At 43.6% G+C, this 14,711-nt stretch overlaps 1 protein-coding gene across 3 annotated transcripts in view; it reads left to right on the top strand.

Annotated features, from left to right (window-relative positions):
* LOC121603709 (polypyrimidine tract-binding protein 1) overlaps window positions 1–14,711 on the top strand; it is a 265,540-nt gene that overhangs the window by 119,964 nt on the left and 130,865 nt on the right. For 2 of the 3 annotated variants that reach the window (XM_041932849.1, XM_041932848.1), the window contains one exon: window positions 6,159–6,179. The exons of the other annotated variant lie outside the window; for it this stretch is intronic. In XM_041932849.1, the coding sequence (XP_041788783.1) occupies window positions 6,159–6,179 (21 nt within the window). The remainder of the gene's footprint in view (window positions 1–6,158; window positions 6,180–14,711) is intronic. 3 annotated transcript variants of the gene reach the window in all.

Raw genomic sequence — 14,711 nt, 5'->3', positions numbered from 1 at the left:
AATATGTTATAAATTTTTCATGACATTTCCTAGCGCTCTCGGGCACATTCATATGTCCGGATTTATCAACTGCTGTTTTGCTGCTACGCTCTTCTGTACGAACTGTTTTTTGTGATAGTGCTCATTGTTCTTGCCATCATCCATTCGTGTGCTACTCTGTAACCCACTGCCGTAATTCGCCGTGTGTGTAAGCCTCCGGAAATAATAGTTACTCGGTTCGAGAGTTTCCTGCATGATGCTCCGTGAGTGAGGTGGATCTCCTGCATGATGAAAAGTATACGATCGTTACACGACATTGAGAGAGTGTCCAGTTCACAATGAACAGGATGTACAGGATGATGTTTCGGTTTCGGAAAAAGTACTATTAAAATCTCCCAGAACAACTCATACGAATGCAAATGTGTGGTTTCGTCAGGAATTGACTATACTTCATATTTCATTACCCTAAGGTTTGACATGCGTTTTTGTTGAAGCGTTTTTGGAATCCGATCATGCAAGGCGGGGATGAGATTTTAAACTACGTTATAGTTTCTTGTGCTATGAATGATAATGATAGGACTGAGCATTGTTTATATTTAATTGGCTGAACAATGCCGATTAGTTCTTTGGAAACAAGCATTTAGCCTAGGTAATGGCGTAGTCATTGTTTCATCCTGCGATAAATTTTCCTGACAAAGGCAACTTATTTTTTTCCATCACTTACATTACAAATGAAATGCTGTATGTGATGTGGAAAAATGTATCTAGTTTTATTGAATTGGATGTGTTTTTGAATTTTACATAACAATTAATTAATTTCTTGGTTCTTCTTCTTCTTCTTCTTCTTCTTTGGCGCAACAACCGCTGTCGGTCAAGGCCTGCCTGTACCCACTAGTGAAAGTGAGGTTGGCTTTCAGTGACTTTTTATTACCATAGCAGGATAGTCAGTCCTACGTATGGAGGCACGGTCTATTCGGGACTTGAACCCATCACGGGCATGTTGTTAAGTCGTACGAGTTGACGACTGTACCACCAGACCGGTCCGCGAATTTCTTGGTTAAAGTAACAAAAATGGCAAATTATCAAGTTAAATTGACCTGGCTGATGTAACATGACAACTTAAGCTACATTACTAATTAAGATGCAAAACAAGCGCCACCCATCAGTTGACCTATTCCCACGCATCATGAGATGCGTGTATGTTTTCGTGCTGAAAAGTGATTTGCTTTTCGGCCGATTCATTTGCAAAGCTCGTCGAAATGTTGCGCGGGCAAGACAACCATGTAGCCATCATCGAGCATCAAAGGTTATGTTTTGTAATATATGCTGAGTGTGCCCGATGTTTCAATTCTCACACAATACACAGCATTGTGCCTATTCAACGCATACTATTATCGTTGTTTTCATTCCCAACTCCAATCGCCTTCAGGAAACGGAGCGCGTACTACCAGTGGCGGCTTACCAGTGTCTGCGGTTCTGTTTCCCCGTCGAGCATTCTGATAAATATTCATTCCCTATTAGACTAGGGGCCACGAGGTATGGTAACAACCAAAGCACAACGAGGTACACCAAAACATTCAACATAGACCTACTACACACATGCAAAGGGACAACGATACTGGGCCTTGTCAGTACCGACAACATAAGGACTTGTGCATGCTAACTGAGTCCGGTATGCGAATATAGTTAGCACATCCAATGGCGGTTTAATTTTTGCTTTCACGCGAACGTTCGGACGGTCATAGCTGTGAGGACGCATCGGTTTGTGCTTTCAGTGTTCCCAAATGGACGTGTTTGGCCGCGAAAACGCTTCAGGGGCATAGCACATGGGACAGTTTTACTGTCGGCGAGTTGATGGACAAAAATTAGCATTGAGATTTTGCATAAATTTAATCTCGACTGTCTTTTTCGGTACCATTTCGCCACAAGTGGTACCAGGTGGAGAGGAAACTACCGCGTTTGATATGTGTGGAGCTTTTCCATTTTAAACGAGTCTTGTCCATTTGTTTTATGTATTTCGAGAAATGTCGAACAGCTGTACGTATTCACATCAGCATCAGCAGTAACGTTGAGTTGGTCAATTGATGAATAATCCTACTTTTTTGCCATCCCACTCGGGGCGCGGGAAATTTTGATTCCGATTAGCGTATGTACATGCCTGGTGCCTGTCCATAGTAAACGGTATTTAGCAATTGTTTTTAGTGACCCTTTCTCTTCAGTATCTTCGTCGGTGCAGCTGCTTAGCTTCTCGCGGTGGCCTCGATACGTGCAACATCATCGCGAACTTTTCTCGCTTGTTCACGTTGCCCGGGATAGGGAGAACGATTTGTTATGGTGGTTTGTTTGTTTTGTTCTGCTTCATACGTAGTACGAGGGCGGCACACACTTCAGGCTACACTTCGGAAAATAAATTAACATCAAAAGCGAATCAAAATTCGTTTGCAGTTTTGTGCGTGGAGATGGAAGCGCAGTGCGTGGAGTGTTGATGCGCTTGTCAAATGAAATTAATTGATCAATACGTTTTAAGATATCAAGTGATCTTATTCTTCTTGTATTGTGCATATTGATGTATTGAATAAAATGTATATGGTTTTAGTGGCTAACTTAATTCCCGTCACTACATCATATACTCATGTAGTTTCAGCATCGTGAAAAAAGTACTATGACATTATTCTAATTTTTCTTTCTTTCATTTTTTCGTTTCTTTTACAGGTAAGTGCTACTGGACAGAGCTGAACACGTATCTCCTTCTAGACAACACCCGTTCTTTTGGTGCCTCAAATTTCTTTACGTACGCATGCTGCACGTCTCCTCTACTTTAAGCTTATGATTAAATGCAAATCTTGGCGTCAAATCAACATCTGTTTCTATTCTATGCGATCTATTCTAGTACATAAACTTCCACATAAACACATATCTTATCGTAACACACATACCTTTCGATATTGTAAGGTAATAGGCTAAACATTAAAAAAATGTGTCTCTACAACACACCACTCCAATGTCCTGTTTGGTGTTTCATGTGTTAGAGCTGGTCAGTGTAATTTTACTCTCTCTACATCTACTCTATTTAGCTGTTTTGTGTTTTGAGCTTGCTTCACTTACCATCTTTTTATCTCTCTCTCTATCTGGCGCTATCTCTCTCTTCCTTCTCCGCATCTCTTTTAATAGACCTGTACTTGCTTGTTTAGTGTGTTTCCTGGGTCCGTTGTTACAAAGGATGGTGTAAAAAATGTGTGTTAAAAATTGTCACACAAGAAGCTAGGCGTCTCCATTGATACGAGGATGAATTGTAACAAAGCAAACACATATACAAGCGTTGCAAAGGAATATCATATGTTTTTCGTTCAACATCGATTCCGTAAGATTAAATTCTACTGCTTTACAGCTGCACACGCTAATCTCTGTTCATATCGATCTGAGCAAGTTACTGATCAATCAAAGAGGACACGTTTTGCTGTGGCGCACGGTTCGTGGTTGTTCATCCTGTCGCTTTGCAGACTGATTGGATCAACGTAGCAGCTACGGCACAACACTTGGGAATGAGCTCACACTAAACCGCGGGATACACTTTTAATGAGCGAACGAGAGCCACCAACCGTGCGTCGGCAAAATCAATCCCGGCTCGAAAAATCTAGATTCTCCGCCAAAACGGAAATGGATCCTCGAAAACCGTTCCACTCGCTTTGGGTCGGTGTGCTACAGCAGACACTGTAGCGGGAGCGAAGAGGGAACGTAGCCCATTTGCAATAGACGAATAGGTTGGCGGACCCATGTGGTGGTCGGCGCAGCAGAAGACGAGCGCATCTTTTGATGATGCGAAATGTGGAACCAATTGTGTAACGGGAATGATTGATGCAGCGAGCAGACGAAGTAGTGCGGGGCTAGCTATTTTGTAAGCTGATGCTAAAATTATCCGAACAGAGCGGGCGTACCAGGTAGGTGACACCCGGCATAATAGTTGCCCGTTGCGCTTGGGCCAGTCATGCAGTCGGACAAAGGGACGAACATTGTGCTGTCCTGCTGGGTACACACCGATCAAGCGCATTCGAGTTTTAGCGGTAGGGATTTGGTGTTCCAACCTTTCGCCCCCGGGCGGCGGGAGGAAGCAATCTACTAGGGGGTGAAATCCGTGAACCAAGCCGAACACATGCTGAGCAGAAAAGCTGTTTCTTTTCGGCACTTGCTAGGCCGGCGGCCGACCTATGGGATGCGGGTGTGACGCGAGAACAGCTCAACAGCCCAAAGCTATACGGGGATGATCCGTCGGTGATTTGTGCACCGCATTTGTTCTCATTGGTTCGGATGAATTTTCCAATCGAAACAGTATTTCCAAAGAGCGGCAATGTTGGGATGGCGCGTCCTCTCTCTCCCCTCGTTTCTATTCATTGGGACATTGCACGTACACGCAAATGCTGCACACACACAAAAAAATCTTTACAATAGTTTGCTCACCACTATCCATACTCTTGTGGCTCAATGCGGGAGCACACCGCTGTGTGTGGTGTACTGTGCGGGTTGCACTGTGGGCCGGATTTTGATATCATTATCATTAGTTTGTAACGCATCATTGCTAGCGAATGGAATTGAAGTGCCCGTACATCCGCTGCTTTCTGTATTGGTTCACAGTGGTTGGTGGGTAGTGTATGCATTTTGATGTGTTGTCCTTTCATACCCTTCATCCTCTCTGCATGATTTTGCTGCCCAAGGAGACAACAGGACTAAGCTTAGTAATGGTGATCAAACAATTTTTGCTGCGAGAAGGGAGGAGACCCGCTTGCAACCCGGTGGATAAAGTCCGAACATCAGCGTTGAAATGCCTACTCAAAAGCCCTCTCCTAATACCTCCCACCATTTTAGAAAACAAATTCCTCGCGGTCGGTGATCAAATGTGAATGGTGGATATTCAATTGTGAACGACTGTTGACGCAACCGTGACACAAAGGTTTGCAGCCAGTGTGCGACTCGTTAGTAGCGTTGGCCGATGCGTTGGGAAGAGGATGATGATTTTCCGACTAATTTGGAAATAATTATCCCCCGATTAGGGATTCCACAAACACATTCACTCACACCAACGTATCATTTCTCTTGTTCGGCAAAAGATTGAAGTGAGCACCAGCCGTACAGCTGTGTGAAATTGTTCCAATGTAAAACGAACGAAGTATTCAAGAAAATAAATGTGCACTCAACAGTCTGTTACCCACCATGCATGTGTGTGTGTGTGTGCGAATATTTGACTGCGGCTCGTTTGATTACAAATCGCTCCATTAGTAATGGTTAGTGATGCTGAAAATTAGTGCAGCCATCGGGGCGCTGATTATTGTCTCTCATTTGCAAAAAGCACCGCTCGAAAATGAATGAAAATGGTATGTCAACTGATTTTCCAATACGTTTCGTTTGAATTTGATATTTCTGTGCATCGATAACGGTTGTTGTGTACCGTTGTGTTTTTGTGTTTGATTGCTTCGATTTTGCATCGGCTTTTCCAAAGCGACACGGGGTTACAGACCGGGGTCGCTTTGCAATAATGGCGGTAAAAATCGGTGCCATTTTGGGACTGGTGGTTTTAAATATATGATGCAAAATTGAAGCACATCAATCGAGGCGAGTCGATGAAAAGGTGTGTTTTGCAGCAGCTGCACATATGCGCTTTGTGTGTGAAAATGAATGGAGTAATTTTGTTTTCATGACATTCGATTAATATGAACGAATCGCGGGGCTGGGACACGTGGTTGGTGGTTTTTGATTTCAGTAATGATGTGGGATTACGCTGCAGTTGAACTCGTGTGAGTGGTAGGAGGGTAGAAATGCAAATGAGTGCAATTTTCCGCTTTCTCTAGTAGACTTCTGTTGAAAGTATTTGTTTGTTTTCGTCTAGCTTGTATCTCAATCCTTTTAAACACTATGTCTATCCTTCACTCTATCTCTTTCTATGCTCTCATCTGTTTCGTCTATACGAGTGAGCCTTTTTAGTAAGAACTTACAATCTCTAGTGCCCTAGAATACACTTTTCTTTCCTTGCGTCTCTGTGACCGTGTAGCATAAGCAGTTGTGTTTCAATTTCCCTCCTTTAGATACCGCTGGTAGATAGAGCTACCAGTTGCACTTACAACTACTGAATTTGAGACAATTCGGCGATTTTCATACAGCATTGTGTGTTTATCTTTATCTCTTTTTAGCGGGGCCTTAATCTTTTCGAGGTAAGAAAATCATGATGTTTATGAAATGTTGATGAGATTTTTGATTCGGGATGGAAAAAATACGAACACGATACCGGACGAAAACATGGAATGGGAGTTGTTGTGAATTGTTTAGATAAATAGCATTGTTTTGCATGCTATTGCAATGGGAAAGTAAAACGGGTAGGGGAGGTTTGCTGCTTTTCGATGCTGTAAAGTTGCCACCAATCAATCGAGTTGGATCAAGAAGTTTATCCCAACCATCATATTTTAGCGGCACTGTACCTTTTCGTTCTTTGTCTATTATCTATCTCGTTAGGGGAAGTGTCGAGTCCCGGTGAAAGTGGTAACCGGGAATCGAAATTATTCCCCACGGTCTCTCGTTCGTTCTCTCCCTCTTTCAGCCTATCGCTTTCTGCTGAAAGAGATGAACGACTCTAGAATGCTGGTAGCAAAATATTCAAATCAGCAAAACCTTTGAGGGAGGCGGCCCATTAACTAAACGCAGGTGTACTTCAACGACGAGCCGTTCGCTCATTCACTCTGGCGTCTAGTTTTCTGGCGTCGATGATCCGTCGGCCATGATTTGCACGTGCCACGGCCACAGATTCACATTCAAATTTGCCGCTACGCAAAAGTTCCCCCCGGCTCTTGTGCCTCGGTAACGGTGGTGCGTTACTTAGCGTGAGCGTCATGTTTTATTTATGAACGAAATTGATTTCTCGGAGCTTTTTATGTCTCTTCCATTGGCGTGGAGGACTGTGGCATGTGGTGCTTTGGGCAGAGAAAAGAAGCCGGATGCTCAGGATGATTGACTGGCGGTAAGGGGTAGAAGCGTGGTATCAAATTTTCCCGAGACACTGGAATGTCTTTGAAACGGGGAAAAGTTGCTGTGCGCAACAATTTGAGTATCGTGGCTGTGCGTAGAATTGTTTGCAGGCCGAGGGTAAAAAGAAATCGGCTTTTACAAGAATTATAAACAGAATTACGGTGTTACTCTAGCTACATGATAATCGTCCCCTCCCGTGTATGGTGGACGATGCAATACAGTTTTCATTTGTGCTTTTTTGTTGGCTACTCTAGCAACTCCGTAGCAAATCGGAAGGATGAAATCGAGCGTAAAATATCCGCCGTGTGCTCGCGTCATGGGCGATGGCCGTCGCACACTTGACAAGCAACACGAGAAAACGTTTCCATATTAATTAGAATGAGAAATTGTTATTTCCTGCGTCAAATCAAACCGCAGAACGCTGAAGAACTGGCAGAACAGTCGTATTTACAAAAGGACGATTTTGTTAAGGACCGGGGAAAAATTCTCATTTACTTTTGTACATATAAATGTTTTTACAATGTATGTTTTCTAGGGATGGCTATACTTCAAATTAGCCTTTATAAAAATTGTCCCAATTATGAAAAAAAATATATAATGGATATGAAAATATGAATCTTATGTAGACAACATCTGCCGAGCATAAAAGAGGAATATAAAAGTACTAGCCAAATAAAAAATAACACTACACTTTGTCGGTTGGTAAAATTAAAAGAATAGTTAGTCGTCCTTTCTGCTCAACATCGGGCACACGGTCGGACGTTGTCTGACTGAACCCGTCACACAGCATGATGCTTCATTATTCTTCTCGCTGCAAACCTCAATTGTGCCGCCGCCACCCTCCTCCCTTTGAGAAATGACAGTTATTCCGGGAAGAGCTTTCGCGCACCAAGCACGAGAAGAAAGGAGCCCAACTTTTGATTAATGAAACGTGTAATGATAGCGCGAGCACTCTCCAGGACTCGCTTCTGGGAAGTGGAAAGGTGTGTGTGCGTCATTTACACTATCTGACAGACCGCCGCCAGAGAATGTAGTGCGTGTATGTGTGTCGTGCAACTGTGTGTGTAATAGTGTGTAACTTGATATTGGCGCGACTGCTTCAAGCGGATCGCTTACACGTAAAGAGTGCAACGCTCTCCACATTCAATGAGGTAGACAATCATTACAAACCCATTGCCCGAAAAAGGATTGCTATCTATTTGTGAATAATTGAAGCTTTTATGCGATGCAGAATGGCACACATTTAGAAGGGGTTTTCCCCGAAAGATATAACTTCCTTAAACTTACGCACACACACACACACGGCGTGGGACGTGAAGCCCTTTTCGGTTTCTTCCGTTTGAATTCATTTACCCGGCTTCCGGCTCGTGGGAGGAAATCCTCTTATAATAACAAAACAAATTAGCTTCTTACCTGGTTGCTTAACCGGGAGCTTAGTGTGGCGGGATGGCGGGAACAGTGAGCAAGGAATACTGTAGGCAAGGAAGGATATGTGGTGTTGCGAAAGGTGCTGCTTAGATGGGATTCTGCCAGACGGACGGGATTTCAAGATTCTTATGCTGATTTTATCGTTCCCTGTTCATTGGGGGTACCATTTTCTCGAGGGCCGTTGCTGCAGAATGAATAGAAATATGGTTTCGGGATTCGATATTCCGAAATACGGAGGAAACGTTTGTGCGGTTTCCAATAGCGGTGTCTCCAACGGGACGGAATGTGGGGCGGAAAGAAATGATATGAGACAGAGGTATTGAAATAAAGGGTAAATATTGGTTCATATCTACTTAAATATTTCTCTAGCGTCATGCTGCTATGTTCATACCAGGGTAACAGTGAAGGGTGGAAAGGAGGACTTTGAACACACCAGGAAGCGTAGCTGAACGAGATTCAACATGTTGGTGGTTGGTTAGGGAAGACGTGGTGGTAGGACAATTCGTTTTACATTATTTGTTCGGCTAAGCCTCCCATTGTGACAGTTGTACGTATGCGAAATTCCATTCATCCATACAATCCACTTCCTTCACTCCGGATTGTAGTAAATTTTTCTGCTTCACACGTACAATATTGAGCGTACCAACCCAGTCGAATGATTTAAAATGTACTTAAGAGATAAGATAAGCGTGACAATTATGCACACATTTGTCAATAGTCATCAGCGACAGGGAAGCACGGATAGATCATGTTTGTGTTTTAATAGGTGAAACATCAAACAAAAGCAGGAGCAAATGAGGAATCGATCATTTCAATAGACAATAAATCATCAATTTGATACAAATGAGGTGGTGTGAAGCAACACAGCTTGCAATAATAGTGGAAAAGGATTTAAGCAGATGCCAATTAATGTTAAACTCATTTTAAAGCATTATATGTGAAAAATGCTGTTAAAGGTGATTTTACAACTATGAATTGTTATGATTGGGTTGGGTATTTTCGATTGATATGCTGATAAAGTACAAACAGGCAACCAGACGTGTGGTTTTTATATATTATTATATATTGAAAAATAATGAAATATTTAAAAAAATCACGAGAAAACGTGTACTAGGACTCAAAATGTGCAATGGAGCAATAGTACATATTAGCCTAACTATTGGGCCTTTTTTATGTCTTTAGTACTTTATAATCTGATTGAAATAAGATCAGAGATCAGTTGATTCCTTTATTGCTGAACTAATAATATTCGCCACCAAATGTGCCTAGTATGAAAGAAAATCCTTATCCTGCTTATCAACGACACCAACCGTAAGACAGCAATGCACCAGAGGGACAACTGCAAACAATATAAAATCAATCTTTTCCTCTCATCGATCATCTTGCCAGCAAAAAATGAAAAGAGAGAAAATTGAAGAAAAAGAGCGAATGATAGAGAAAGGGCTGAATGAATGTTTCCAGCAACCGGACGGTGCAAAAATCATTCAACTAAGGGCACAGTAGCACAGATGCTGACTGCCATCCTGTCTAGCGTATTTGTCCAGGATGGCGGAAGGAACATTTGGGAACAACGGGAGCCTCGTAACGCCTCAACGGATGGATATTCGTCAGAAATCGACAAATGTAAACCCCTTCCGTTTAGCACCATCCATTTTTGAATGTATACGTGTGTGTGTGTGTGATTGGTGCAGCTCAAGCAGAAAAGGCAATATCACAATTCAAACATTTGCACGATGGAAAACCGGCTCAAGGAAGGTATTACCCCTATTTGCGATGCTGACGCGCTGGCAGGCTTCCGTGTAGTATGGTATGTGTGCGTGTCTGTGTGTGTGAGTGTGTGTACAATCAACGGTGGGTTTTCCCGGGCATCCAAATCCGTTTGCCCAAGGTTTGCCACAGGACTTATCTACCGGTGGACGGTGGTTTCAGTGACACTGGTCCACACAAGGGAGGGAAAATGGGATGCATTGTATAGAGGAAAGCGACGAACCCGGCCCGGACTGGAGCATTATGCTACTGGCTGCTGTATTGTCTTGTCCGTGGCAGTATCGAAACAGTAACGCTACTTTGTGAAACTAGTGGGCTTCTAGTTTGCATCGTGTTGAAAATTATTGCAGTTCTGCAGTTGGTTAAGTACATTTCCAACGTAGAATGAATGAACATCCGTTCCGCGTGTCGTTATGCGGGCACCAAAAGATGAAAGCACACATCAGAACGCTCAGAAGGCCATTTTGGAGGTTACGGGGCTTGCTTTTTTCATTCTAAGACGCACCATATCCTCAACGTTGACCTTTCCTAGTTGGAAGACAGGTACAATTGAAATCAATTGTTGCTAAAATTACCAAAAAGTGTCTGTGTCTGTGTGTGTTTCCCCCCTTTCTCTTTCGCTCTCACTGGGGAAAATGTCTTTGCCGACAGCGATAAAATGTTCCCATCATTCTTCGCATAAGTGACGGTGACGGGAAGAAGTAAAAAAAGGCAGGAAAACTTCAAACTGCATGCGAAAAAAAGTTATCGCGTGTTAGTAAAATGCAAAAAAAAACATTGTAAAAGAAGAAATGTTTCGCACTTACTTTCAAACGTTGGATGCTCCCGTGGGAAAAGCCTAGCTCCGAAACGACCTATTGAGCTGGGACGAGGAGCCGTTCTTTATGTATATTTTATAGCCATTTTCCTCAACGGAAGCCTTGTTTGGCTCAGTTTTTATTTAACTTTTTGCGCGACGTGTCATCTATGACGAATAAAATGGTTTTCAAACAACACACCCCCAATTGGCGTTTTCACTTGCGTATCGCCCATTGTTCTATATCACTTTCTAGTGAATGTAAATGCCGTGCGGGGGTGAGCACAATGCCTTTTTATTGCGCCTTCAGTATGCTTTCGTGCATATTTCCTGTCTACGTGTGGAGTGCTTGTGTGCATGTATATGGTATGGTTTTCCTCTGCCCTACTGCGCATTTCAAGGCAATTTCCTTCCGCCGACAGAACAGACGGAATAACTCGTGTGCTTTGCCAGCGTCCACAGAACATGCCAAGCAGCAAAATACGGTGAAACACATTCCCGGGCGCCCAAGATTTTCTCCCGATGATGTTTAGCTTACCTCAAATCAAACAAATTCCCGACTCGGCCTGTTACGCCAGGATCTGTTTCAGCCAGTCAGCTAATGCTTAGCTTTCTTTGCCTTGCCGCTTGCCGGCATCGGTGATGGAAAGCAAACGTAAAACGAGGAAAAGCTTTTACACTTGACGAAAAGCCGCCATCCTCACTAGAACGATGGGTTTCATAGAACGGGGTTGAAGGAGAGTTGCCTACCTGTGGCTGTGATTGCTGATGTTTTCTTGTCTTATTATAGCGCGTTATCCTTTCGGGCCTAACTTTCTTCCACAACAGCCGAACGGACGGCGGGGCTCGTGTTGCCTGTTCGTGTTTATGCTTCCATACACAGTACAATGGAGAAGTGTGAAGAGCAAGGGCAGGTGGAATGCAAAACAATTCGCGATTGTGTGTGATAACAAGGGAAATGAATTTGAATGGCGCTTTTCAGACGCGGATGCCGATGCCGGCCACCTCGTCCGTGTCCCGTCTCTCGAATCCTGTGCCCCGGTTTGGGAGGGGGAATGACGATACATTTGCGGTGTGTTTTGTGATAAAAGGTTGAAGGTTTGCGTTTCGCGTGCTTACCTCGGGCATCATTTGCTGCAGAGAACACCAGGGCTGGATGAAGCGGTGGGTGGGGTAGGACCATTTTGGTGGAATAGCAAGTTTTAGTGGTGAAATTGTAACTGCTTCACAATGGGAAGCGGAACAAATGGGCTGACATGGATTAGCTTTCTAAAGCGCGAGGGAAATAATGATGCGTACTGCGAGAAGTAATTGTGTTATTTTTTTTATTGCAGGCCACAGAAAGTGGTAACCACAAACGCAATGAAAAGACCGGTTTGTGAAATTTGTTTTGGTTGAATGAAATGTTTTGGTATTAAATTATCACACGATTGGAACATATTTGTGCATTATTTAATGGTTTTAATTACAATATTATTGTGCACATCAACAACGCATTATTCTTGTCACAGATGTCTTTACATCCACTACTAGTCACGACATATCAAACATTGGTTGGATAAGGTATGGGAGTGTGACAGTGTCGCTCCGAAATATTAATGATAGCTAAAGCCTCAAACAGCAATTCGTTGATGTGTGGTGTCAATCGTCAAACAGAACTCCGATGTCAATTTTCATGCACTGAAAATATTCGCAACCGCCTCGTATCCCCACCAAGAGCGGGATAAAGTTTACTCTTCATCCTACATCACACATCCTAAATTCTGCAGCACACCCCAATAGCGTACAGTAAAGCACCAGGGAAAGAGCACGGTCCAGCGCGAGGATTTAATGTGTCACTGTGAATTTGTTTGGCCAAATCCTTCTAAAGCCGCTCTCCGGTCGCCTGTCAGCACGGTATCGCGGACTAACGACGGGATCCGGTTCGGCGGATTTCTGTCCCGTATGTCCCTGCTGCGAATGTGTGTTTGTTCTGTTTTTTTTTCTCATTCCTCTTGTTGTTCCGCTGTGACCCAACCATGGCCAGCATGTACGTTGTTCAGCCCGTTTCCATCTCATCGTATACGCAAGAGTGGGTCTATGCTGGGCAAAATGTTCTCACCGTTTCGCTTGTTTCCAGCTCGGTAAATGTTTTTTAGTCATGTTTTGTGTTGTACCTCGTAACCAGCGATGTAAGTAATAAAAAAAATGGAAGTTTTAAGGATTATGCTACGCTAGATTGTAGAAGATATAAAAATGGGTGCGTCCAGTACAGTAAAGAATGGAAGAAATTATTGTACGCAAAAAATACACCGGCTCACGTGATAAAAAGATAAAAAGAAACAGCGTCTGGTCCACTGGCACAGAGCACTGTAACGCTTCAGCAAAAACAAAACCCTGGACATAACCGTAACCTTGCACTGTTCCATGCGACATACATCCTACATCGTGGCAACTGCCAGCGCTGCCGAACGTGATCAGTGAAATGAACCTTTAGTCGTTCCTCCCTTTCGTTTGGGGAAGCTTAAGCACTAGATCAAAAGGAAAATAAAAATGCTATAAAAATTATGCAAAACAAACTTAACGAAACAGAAATGTGTTCGTCTTGGGCGCCGGTGAGATGGTGTTAACTGATACAAAAAAGCAAACTGCATTACCACCACCCAAGGAATCCTTCCACGCTCTTTAGGACGGTAATGCTAATGGTAATGAACAAGTGAATCACTAATTCGCTACCCTTCGGGACTCTTCGTTCGTTACACCGGGAGTAGAGACTGTGACAAAAACACGGTGGAATACGTGCTGCAAAACGGAGCGAGAACAGCAAGGATAAATATGTTAATCGTTTGACATACACTCACACACACACTCACACATTTGAAGCGTGTGACAACTGACCTGTGACCTATGGGGACCTGCTGCTATACGTCCCGCGAGATCCCGTTTATCCCTTTTGATATGCCGTTCAGAGATCAGTCGGATAAAGGTCTAACGAAAGGAGATGCGGTGTGGGTGACGGAGCAGTACAGCAGCCCTGTTGTAATAGCCACCTCCAAGAACGTCCAGCGCCAAATGGTCTCGATGATGATGAAGCGCGATGATGGACGCCCTGACGGCTGGACAGAGTGGTCGTCTAAATCCCATTTTTTGTGCACAGAAAGGGGGAATAGAAAGGAAAAAAGACAGCAAAAGGAATGAAACAAAATATCTCCATCCCCCATCGGCTCCACAGTTCCACAGGACGTAAGTTTCCTAGCCTTGGCGGATGTGAGTGCCACCATGCATCTCTCGCATAGAGTGAAAAAAAAAAGAAAGTCACGGAAAATGGTGTCTTCCTGTGCGCGCATCGTGAAGCGGATTTCCACCCTTTCCTGGAAATTTCAAAACCAATGGGAAAGGGAGCAAACCTGATGCTGCTGCTGGTGTGTGTAGTCATTGTGCAGAAAGTGATGGGTGAACATTGTGATGTAACGAGTCCACCTTGGCGGTAGACAGCGATATGCTGTGATATGGCGAATGATTTCGGTGTTTTCTTTGTTTCCGTCACCTCGATTATTCATATGAAAATCGTTCTTCCATTGCGGCGAGGAACGGTGGTGGGGGAGAATGTGCTGTTTCCGTTCGCTACCCCATTACGGAATTGTTGCCCAGGCTGCAGTACATCCCGTTAAATAGCACCAGCACTAGCAAAACCAAGAATCGACTACACCTTTCTAAAAGCAAACGATCCTAGGCTCTTGGGTTCTGGGTTGAT

The sequence above is a fragment of the Anopheles merus genome, chromosome 2R (genome assembly GCF_017562075.2).
Source record: "Anopheles merus strain MAF chromosome 2R, AmerM5.1, whole genome shotgun sequence".
In the NCBI taxonomy this organism is placed as follows: Eukaryota; Metazoa; Arthropoda; class Insecta; order Diptera; family Culicidae; genus Anopheles; species Anopheles merus.
This window is presented reverse-complemented; position numbering and strand designations above follow the sequence as displayed.